This window comes from Bos indicus x Bos taurus, chromosome 18 (genome assembly GCF_003369695.1).
Source record: "Bos indicus x Bos taurus breed Angus x Brahman F1 hybrid chromosome 18, Bos_hybrid_MaternalHap_v2.0, whole genome shotgun sequence".
Taxonomy (NCBI): Eukaryota; Metazoa; Chordata; class Mammalia; order Artiodactyla; family Bovidae; genus Bos; species Bos indicus x Bos taurus.
In genome coordinates this window covers 53,419,402-53,429,174 of record NC_040093.1, presented here as the reverse complement: position 1 = coordinate 53,429,174, position 9,773 = coordinate 53,419,402, and the positions used below count along the sequence as shown (strand labels likewise).

The 9,773-nt window shown below is 50.0% G+C and overlaps 1 protein-coding gene across 1 annotated transcript; it reads left to right on the top strand.

Moving 5' to 3' along the window:
• Window positions 1-6,617: 6,617 nt before the first annotated feature.
• On the top strand, window positions 6,618-9,508 carry FOXC2 (forkhead box C2). The gene has a single exon (XM_027513864.1). It carries the CDS (start codon window positions 7,113-7,115, stop codon window positions 8,619-8,621), a length of 1,509 nt encoding a protein of 502 aa, XP_027369665.1. The 5' UTR covers window positions 6,618-7,112; the 3' UTR covers window positions 8,622-9,508.
• The last annotated feature ends 265 nt before the right edge of the window (window positions 9,509-9,773 follow it).

Genomic DNA, 9,773 nt, shown 5'->3' with positions numbered 1-9,773 from the left:
GGAAGCCGACCGGGATCGCTCCTCCATGACTCAATTCCTCTCCTGTGAGACTCTACAGATGTTAAATGGCACGGTCTGCTTTCTGCTCCCTCTCTTCTCTCTGCGTCATCTTCACACAAACACCTCCTAAAGTGCTAAAAAGTAAATAAGTAGAATAATAAAACAATTCTAATAACAACAGAAGCTGGCTCCCGAGAAGCTAGATTCCCTTCCCCCTGGGGAGTGAGTCACTCTGCTTCGTTCAGTCCTTTGTAGGCCCCTAGGATCTCCCTCTCTTGTGGTCACCGTGAGACCCAGTGCTCACTTTGAGGGAGGATGGTGATTCTAAGCCTGATGTATTTCCTGGAGCTCAGAATACCCAACCCACAGTCTGCAGACTCGGTGAAAAACAGCTTCCTCACCTCTTTCTCTGCCTGCCCTGTCCAACAATCAAAGCCCTGTCTGCACCTCCCAGGGAGCAGTCTGCTTTTTCTGGGCTCTGATAATGAATCCCTTTACCCCACAGGGTTAATTACAGGCTTGCAAGTTGGTGGTATAAAAAACTAAAATGTCATAGACATTGAGTCATGTGTTCAGAAGTCATGCCTTCACACACACACTCTTGACTGTGTATATATATAGTCATGAAATTATATAAATGTATGTTTCCCCATAGACTATTTACATAGAAGTTTGTATTTTAACTTTTTAAGTTGTCTCTAATTTCCAAGACGCTAACCCTAATCTCAAAGAGGCAGCAAAGTAATGAGTTAAGAGATCCCAATTCCCTCACTTGTAGCTGAAAATTTGGGGTTACTTAAAATCTCTAGACTTAAGTTTCCTCACCTTTAAAATGGTGATAGTAACAGTACCTACCCCAAAAGAGGATTCAATGAGATGTCACAGGTAGAACATCTTGGCACACAGTGGGCATGCATTATATTTTCTCTGTATTTATTAGGGAGAAAAGTCTCAGAAAAGTCATACATTCATTCAATAAACACTTCCTGTCCACCTGCTCCAAGGTACCCTGCAAGGCACTAGGGCTGCAGAGAAACAAGACAGAGTTGCCACTGCCTGGAGAGGTAGGACTTGTGTAGCAGACATGAGGTTGCCAAACAAAAGTCAGCTCATCATCTGCCTGGGCCCAGGGAAGACTGAACTTCCCGTCCCTGGGGTGTGTTGGGGCCACGTGGTCAGCTCGGTGAGTTGCAAATGGAAAAGACACGTCACTTGGACACTTAATTTCCAGGGCAGAATCTCCCTCTCTTGCCCCTGCCGAGGTGACAGGAGAGGCAGCCTTTGAAAACCCAGGCTCCTGAGTGACACCCAGCTGTTGGCTCAAGACTATGAAGTCAATGAGACTTGGGTTATCACTGCAGCATATACCAGCCTCAACTGACTGATACACTGTGTAAGCAAACCAACTATACAGCAACAAGGAAACGGCCAACTATAAAGGTCTGGCATCCATTTAGTTCTCTTTAAGAAGAAACCCTGGTGCTTGGAAAGATTGAAGGCAGGAGGAGAAGGAGATGATAGAGAACAAGATGGTTGGATGGCATCACCGACTCAATGGACATGACTTTGAGCAAACTGGGAGATACTGAAGGACAGGGAAGTCCGGCATGCTGCAGTCCGTGGGGTCGCAAAGAGTCAAACACAACTGAGTGACTGAACAACAACAAGAACATACGTATATATTTAGTACTCTGTTTTGGAAACATCTACAGTACTCTATTAGATTTCTCCAATTTTGATTGTGCTAATTGGGGCAGTGCTTGAATTATAAAGATAGATAAGCTCCTTAGGGGCTTCCCTGGTGGCTCAGATGGTAAAGAATCTGCCTGCAATGCAGGAGATCCAGATTCGATCCCTGGACCAGGAAGATCCCTTGGAGAAGGTAATGGCAACCCACTCCAGTATTCTTGCCTGGAGAATTTCATGGATAGAGGAGCCTGGTGGGTTGCAGTCTATGGGGTTGAAAAGAGTTGGACATGACTATATTTTTGAGATCAAATCAGTGGATCCTAAAGGTATTCAACCCTGAATATTCATTGGAAGGACTGATGCTGAAGCTGAAGCTCCAATACTTTGGTCACCTGATGGAAAGATCCAACTCATTGGAAAAGACCCTGATGCTGGGAAAGACTGAAGGCAAAAGGAGAAGGGGGAGGCAGAGGATGAGACAGTTAGAAAGCCTCACTGACTCAATGGACATGAATCTGAGCAAACTCCAGGAGATAGTGGAGGACAGCGAAGCCTGGTATGCTACAGTCCATAGGCTGCCAAAGAGTCAGACACACTTACTGACTGAACAACAAGGCTCCTTAGACAATCAGCTTTAACAAACAAACAAACAGAACAACCACAGTTAATGTGATAAAATCCATGGTTGTTCAAGATTGTTTTTCAGAAACTTGGAGAACACAAGGAGGGGAGACACTGGGGGCCAGTTGGGCCCCCACAGTAGTTTACAATATGGAAGCCCTAATTTCCTTCCATGGAAAGATGTTTGCTCTGTGTCACATCCCTTTTTAATTTCCAAAATAACAAAGATGGTTTTCTCCCATTTGTTTTTAATTTTGAAAATTTTCAAAGTTAGAGAAAATTTGCAAAATCAATGAATACCCACATACCATAGGTTCAGCAATTGGCCTCATTCTAGATACATTTCTCTTTCTGTCTCCTCTCTATACACACCCTCCCTCTTAGTTGAATCTTTTAAAAGTTGCAGAGATGATTAATATCAGCTCTAAATATTTTGACATGCATCTTTTAAAAACAAGACATGCTCTTACTTGATCACATATAATTATCACACTCAAGAATTTTAACCTTGATACAAGACTACTACTGAATATGATGCCAGATTAAAATTTCTCCAGGTATTCTCAAACCTGTCCTGTAGTAGTGTTTTTTAAAATTTCCTCCATCTAGGATTAAGTACTGCATTCAGTTGTCAAGTTTCTTTCATCTTTTAGTGAAGAATAGCCTTTACCCCTGTTATTTTGTTGTTCATGGTGCTACCTTTTATGAACAGTGGTTTGAAAAGTTTCTAGCAGTGACCCACTTGTTGCCCTGGAAAACATTTCCAGGTGCTGGATTGCAGTGGATTTTTAAGAAAGAGCATTGACTGTGATGAACCCAAGGGTTCATCAGATCCCAGGTAGCTTTTGGAAGCCTGAGACTGCTCTCATTCCTGGACCCTTTCCCTAAAACCTCGTGAGCTCAAGAGGAAAATGTACTGAAAATAGTGAAAAGAGACACAAAACTCCTTTCGCTTGTCCAATCTTTGAGTTCTCGGTTGTGCCTCAAAAGCAGAAGCTGTTGCAGAGATGTTGAAGTCTCTTTTAACTTTGGTTATGGTTATGGGTTGTTCCTGCCAATGTCAGGCACACACGTGCAGCACAAACATTTTTGATGGATTCCCTGAAACTCACGCTACACACGGGGCAGAAAGACAGCTGCCACGGGGAGACACGGAGGAGAGCAATTTGTTAACAGCCCTGGAAAAAATATTGCCAGACTTGTAGACACCTAAGACGAGCAGGTTTTATTTGCTTAAAACCTCAGCAAGTCTCCCTAGAGAGGATTTCTTTCTCCCCAAGCAGTTTCAAAGACATTTCTGTTTTCCAACACATCATGTTCTTGACACATTGCAAAACTATGGAAAATGTTTTGTTTTTTCTTGATCCACACTCGGCACAGTTTATTTACCTTCTTTCTACTTTATTCCTGCCATGCAATGCTAAGGTGCCTCCATAAGGTGTCAGCACCTCCATTGTAACCAAAACGGTTGACTCCCACCCCCACCCCCCAACTATTTTAAGGGTAGTTCCCTAGTAGGCCTCAAGGTGGCGCCGACACCACGGGGCCGCCCCAGCTGCCTCCAGGTGCAGGAGCCCGAGGCGCCCAAACTAGGGCTCCATGCCGGGTGGCGGGGGATTGACTTCGGTATCTTCTGCTGTTATCGTCGCTTATTATTCTAGTGATGCACGGGGCCCTCTGGGGCCCGATTAGGCTTTCAGCTCACTGACAGCAAGGTCAAGAATGGTAAAAATCAGCAGCCTCCAATCCAAAATACTTTGGCAGGAAAAAGAAAAGATCGGAAACATGGTTTTTGCAAAGTCCAGGTGTGTGGAAGGTGTTGTTTTAATAACCTGAACAAACATCTCTCCCGGAGTCCTACTGAGCAGAGAAGAAACCTAATTCCAGGGGCAAAGGAAAATGTCTCTCTCACCTCTTCTGTCTTGATTATAAGGACTTTTTCCCTCCCGCCCCACTTTTTTTTTTTTTTTTGCATTGGGGGGATAATTTAGGCAGTTCAGCCTAGTTCTTTTCAGATGTCATTGGTTTAAACCTGGACACCCTTATAAACAGAAACTCAGACAGAAACTGCCATTTTGGGATTTATTTTCCGTGGTCCTTAGCTATTTTGGTTTTTGTCCTGTGATGTGATAAGGCTTTAAAATTTTTTTTAAACGCACCTCAAAAAGCAGAGTAAATAATATTCCTGCAGGAAGTCTACAGACTGAGGGGTGTTTCCTGATCAATAGTTTGCATTTCCAGTAAAATTGTGAGAACTTGGGCTGCCTGTCACATAGTCGAGGAGAAAGACACTTTTTGCTAAAGGTTTTTTTTTGTTTTTTTTTTTTTTTAATGGATGTGAAAATACTAGAGGTATGAAAAAATAATAAAGTTGTAGTGGAAGCTGGAGAGGTGGGAGTTCAAACCATTCACCTGTGAGTGGAAGAGTGGGCAGCCTCATTTTACTTCGTTGCCCCCCTAAAAATCAAATTTGAGAAAGAACCCAGAGTGCCCATAAAAAATGGAGTGAATGTTTCAGAAGCAGAATATTCTAGGTAATAGGAATCTATTTTGTAATAAATACTTTTCCTTTGATTTTTAATTTATCAGGACATAATACCATTCATTAGTAACGAACGTAAGTATTTTTCTTTTGTTCCGTTTTTGAAAATGAATGAAGTGTCCCCAGCGCCTTATATTCACCTCTCCAAAAGCTAAGGCTGACGGTAGATTCTCGAAAACCCTTTTCTTGGGGATCTTATAAACAACTGATGGGGACAGTGAGGAGGGGAAAAGGAATCCTGAAATACAAAAGTTTTATCCGAAGTCTTCTTCCACTACCCAACCGGATAGACAACTTCCAGAAGAATTCTGACCAGCGTTTAGCCGTCACAGAGTGTCCTGCCCTTCGGGGAAGCGAGCGAAAGGGGACCTGATTATTCGAGGTGCTGAAGAAATAAATACTCAGTGCACAAATAAACAAACTTCCCGGGATTCCTCGAGAGAAGGAGAAAGCTCTGAAGGGCGAGGATCTCCGAGTCGCTCTAGGTTCGTATCCAGAATAATACCGTCTCCCGAGGTGTCTTGAACCATTTGCAGTCGCTTGCCCCATCCTCGCACGGAGCCGGGGTGCCCAGATCACCTTATCAAACCGCAGCCAAACAAAAAAGACTAACATACAGAAAATCAACTCGGAGACTCCCGAGGGGGCTTCGCCAGGAGCGGGAGGCGGGGGCTGCGCGCGGGGCTGAGGGTTTCTGCCGGCGGGGCCGCGGTCGGGAGCCCGCGCCACGGACGCGCGTCCCCGACGAAGCCCCCACCGACTGCGGCTCGGGTTTCTCCTCGCGGGCAGGGGAGCCCAGCTCTGCCGCAGGGCCGGGTGGCTGGTGCATTGTTCCCGGCTTCGGGGAGCGCGGGAGTCAGCCTGTCAAAGGGAATTTATCTCTGGGAAAAGGGAGCGACGCGGCGAGGCTGGGGTTGGTGGGCTACGAGCGTCTACGCCGGAGGGCAGAGGGGGAGATGAGCAGAATTATTTCCCTCTCTTCCCCAAACCCCACAACACAGCAACCGATGTCGGGGATGCTTTACCGAATCCACGGCGAGTTTAGAGGATTATATTCTGGAGGCATCGCTACGTTCCCCACTTCGCTTATCTGCCTATATCCCCTATAGACGCCTGGGCCTGCCTCCTCAGGTAGGGGTGAGGGGCACTCGGTTTCTATAATTCGCCTCTTAAACATTTATAGGTTATTCTTGACGGCCCTGAACCTGAAAACTCCCCGTTGATTATTAATTATTTGCTTAAATAATGACCACATCCAGAGGAGGCCTCTCCATTCCAATTCAACACATTTACTTGGAATCCATTACACCTGGGCCCCCCACAATTAGGAAATCTAATTATTCGCCTCATCACTCATTAATAAGAAAAACAGTCCCAGGTTCTTTGCTACTTACAAGGTCTTTGGGGAGATATTGGACTACATTAATCAATTCGATTTTATATCTCAAACTCACTTTTATCTGCAAAGGAGCGCCAAATTTTTTTTTTTTTTGCTCTGGGCACGTGGGCCCATTAACCAAAATGTGATAGTAAAATAAATTTTAATAAGATATAACTCTTTTTAAGGAAAAAAAAATCTTTTCAAGTTAAGACTGGGCTGCAGGAAAGTCTGGTTCTGCGCGGCTGGGTCTTAGAGCCGACGGATTCCGGCGCTCATCGTCCTGATTGGTTCCAAGTCCCCACAGCGGCCGTCTTATTGGTCCAAAGTTCCCGGAGGGGGCGTGGCCGGGGGAAAGTAAAACCTCGCTTTCTCCAAGAAGACTTTTGAAACTTTTCCCATTCCCTAAAAGGGACTTTGCCTCTTTTTCCGGGCTCGGCAGGGCAGCACTCTGGACCCCGGCTCGCCGACCCTCAGGGCTGCCGATTTGCTGAGGGGGGGGGCTTGGATAGCCGCCTTCCTTTCCTGACGCGGACCGAGCGGCCTGCCTTGGTCCACCGCGCGCGCGGCGTCTCCGCTTGGTCCCCGGCCGCCCGCCGAGTCCCGGGAACAAGCGAGGAGTGAGCCGGGGCCGGCGCTGCGTTCGCCGGGGCGCGCCTTCCAAGATGCTGCTCCGCCCGGTCCGCTGAAAGCGAGCGCCCCTTCCCGACCCGAAGGCGGGCGCCCCGCGCCGGCGCCTCCTCCAGCTCACCCCTGAGGCTTCCAGGCGCCCGGGGCTCCCCCCACCGGCTCCCTTCTTTCCTCTCTCGCTCGCGCTCGCTCTCGTAGGGCCTTCCTCGCGGTCCGTGCGCGCAGGCGGTGGCTAGCCGTCTCGGACGCAGCATGCAGGCGCGCTACTCTGTGTCCGACCCCAACGCCCTGGGAGTGGTGCCCTACTTGAGCGAGCAGAATTACTACCGCGCGGCGGGCAGCTACGGAGGCATGACCAGCCCCATGGGCGTCTACTCGGGCCACCCGGAGCAGTACGGCGCGGGCATGGGCCGCTCCTACGCGCCGTATCACCACCACCAGCCCGCGGCGCCCAAGGACCTGGTGAAACCGCCCTACAGCTACATCGCGCTCATCACCATGGCCATCCAGAACGCGCCGGAGAAGAAGATCACCCTGAACGGCATCTACCAGTTCATCATGGACCGCTTCCCCTTCTACCGGGAGAACAAGCAGGGCTGGCAGAACAGCATCCGCCACAACCTCTCGCTCAACGAGTGCTTCGTCAAGGTGCCCCGCGACGACAAGAAACCTGGCAAGGGCAGCTACTGGACCCTGGACCCGGACTCCTACAACATGTTCGAGAACGGCAGCTTCCTGCGGCGCCGGCGGCGCTTCAAGAAGAAAGACGTGCCCAAGGAGAAGGAGGAGCGCGCCCACCTCAAGGAGCCGCCCCCGGCGGCGTCCAAGGGCGCTCCGGCCGGTCCCCCTCTAGCGGACACCCCCAAGGAGGCCGAGAAGAAGGTGGTGATCAAGAGCGAGGCGGCGTCGCCGGCGCTGCCGGTCATCACCAAGGTGGAGACACTGAGCCCCGAGAGCGCGCTGCAGGGTAGCCCGCGCAGCGCGGCCTCCACGCCCGCCGGCTCCCCTGACGGCTCGCTGCCGGAGCCCCACGCGGGCGCGCCCAACGGGCTGCCCGGCTTCAGCGTGGAGAATATCATGACGCTGCGAACGTCGCCGCCCGGCGGCGAGCTGAGCCCCGCGGCCGGGCGCGCGGGCCTGGTGGTGCCGCCGCTGGCGCTGCCCTACGCCGCCGCGCCGCCAGCCGCCTATGGCCAGCCGTGCGCGCAAGGCCTGGAGGCTGCGGGCGCCGGGGGCTACCAGTGCAGCATGCGCGCCATGAGCCTGTACACCGGGGCCGAGCGGCCGGCGCACATGTGCGTCCCGCCCGCTCTGGACGAGGCCCTCTCGGACCACCCGAGCGGCCCCACATCGCCCCTAAGCGCCCTCAACCTCGCCGCCGGCCAGGAGGGCGCGCTCGCCGCCTCCGCTGGCCACCACCACCAGCATCACGGCCACCACCACCCGCAGGCGCCGCCGCCCCCGCCGGCTCCCCAGCCGCAGCCGGCGCCGCAGCCCGGGGCTGCCGCGGCCCAGGCGGCCTCCTGGTATCTCAACCACAGCGGGGACCTGAACCACCTTTCCGGCCACACGTTCGCGGCCCAGCAGCAGACTTTCCCTAACGTCAGGGAGATGTTCAACTCCCACCGGCTGGGGATTGAGAACTCGACCCTCGGGGAACCCCAGGTGAGCAGCAACGCGAGCTGTCAGCTGCCCTACAGATCCACGCCATCCCTCTACCGCCACGCGGCTCCGTACTCCTATGACTGCACGAAATACTGACCTGTCCCGGCCCTCCTCTGCCCTGGCCCGCTCCGGCTTCGCCTCCCAGACGCGACCCTCTCAGACAATTCAGGCTGCAGAGACGCAAAAAGAACCAAAACTTGCCCACCGCTTTTTCCGCAGACCCGGGAGCAGAGAGAGCGCGCATGCCAGCCTCCGCCCTCTGCGAAGCTGCAGGTAACTTTAACTCGCCGCCCCGTTTCTGAGATCCCAAGAAGCCCCAGTACAGGGACGCGGCCCAACGAAATGAATAATGATTTAAAAATCCCCCCCCCCCCTTCCAAGATGGCTGTGCTCACTGCTCCATTCGGGGTTTCAAAAATTATAACTTATGGACCAAATCCCATAGCGACCCAGTAATGACTCTCTGTAGAGACCCCCATAGGTCTATGGGGGTCTCTATAGATTATGTATGTGCTGTGTGTAATTTTAAATTTCTCTAACCGTGCTGTACAAGTGTGTGGATTTGTAATCAGGCTATTTTTTGTTGTTTTTCAGAGCCATTAATATAATATTTAAAGTTGAGTTCACTGGATAATTTCTCATCTTGCCCGACCATTTCTAACTGCCAAAGTGAAAATTCAAGAAACCTATGTGGGGTTTCCTCCCTTCCCTGTACAATTATGAGACATAATTCTTTTCCCAGTTGTAGGTCTTTTACAAAACAAGAAAATAATTTATTTTGTTGTTGTTGGCGGATAAAGAAGTCAAGTATCTGATACTTTTTATTTACAAAGTGTGATGGTGATGTATCGTAGATTCCTCCCCCAGCATTCCTAAAAGAAAAAAAAAAAACACTAAAAATTTAACTTCACCTGTGTTTGTCTTATGTGGTCTTAATTGTTGTACTTGCCTTAAAATAAACCCATGTTGTTTTTCTGCCCAAAGTCCGGACAGTGTGTTTGTATTCTCAAATTTTAAAAAATGAGGTGTGGTCACCAATCCACCTGTTTTGATTATTTTTGTTACACAGGTGGGTAAATGTGTAGACATCTACAGATGAGCACAGAGGACTGCGGGAACTCCCCTATTGTCCTGCTAGTGTCAGAAAAGGCTTTTCATTAATTCAGAATACCCCCCTAACCCAGGCAATTGAGAACCAGTCCTGGTTGGATGTGGCTGCCTGAAGGGCTGTGAGCCGTAATGACATTT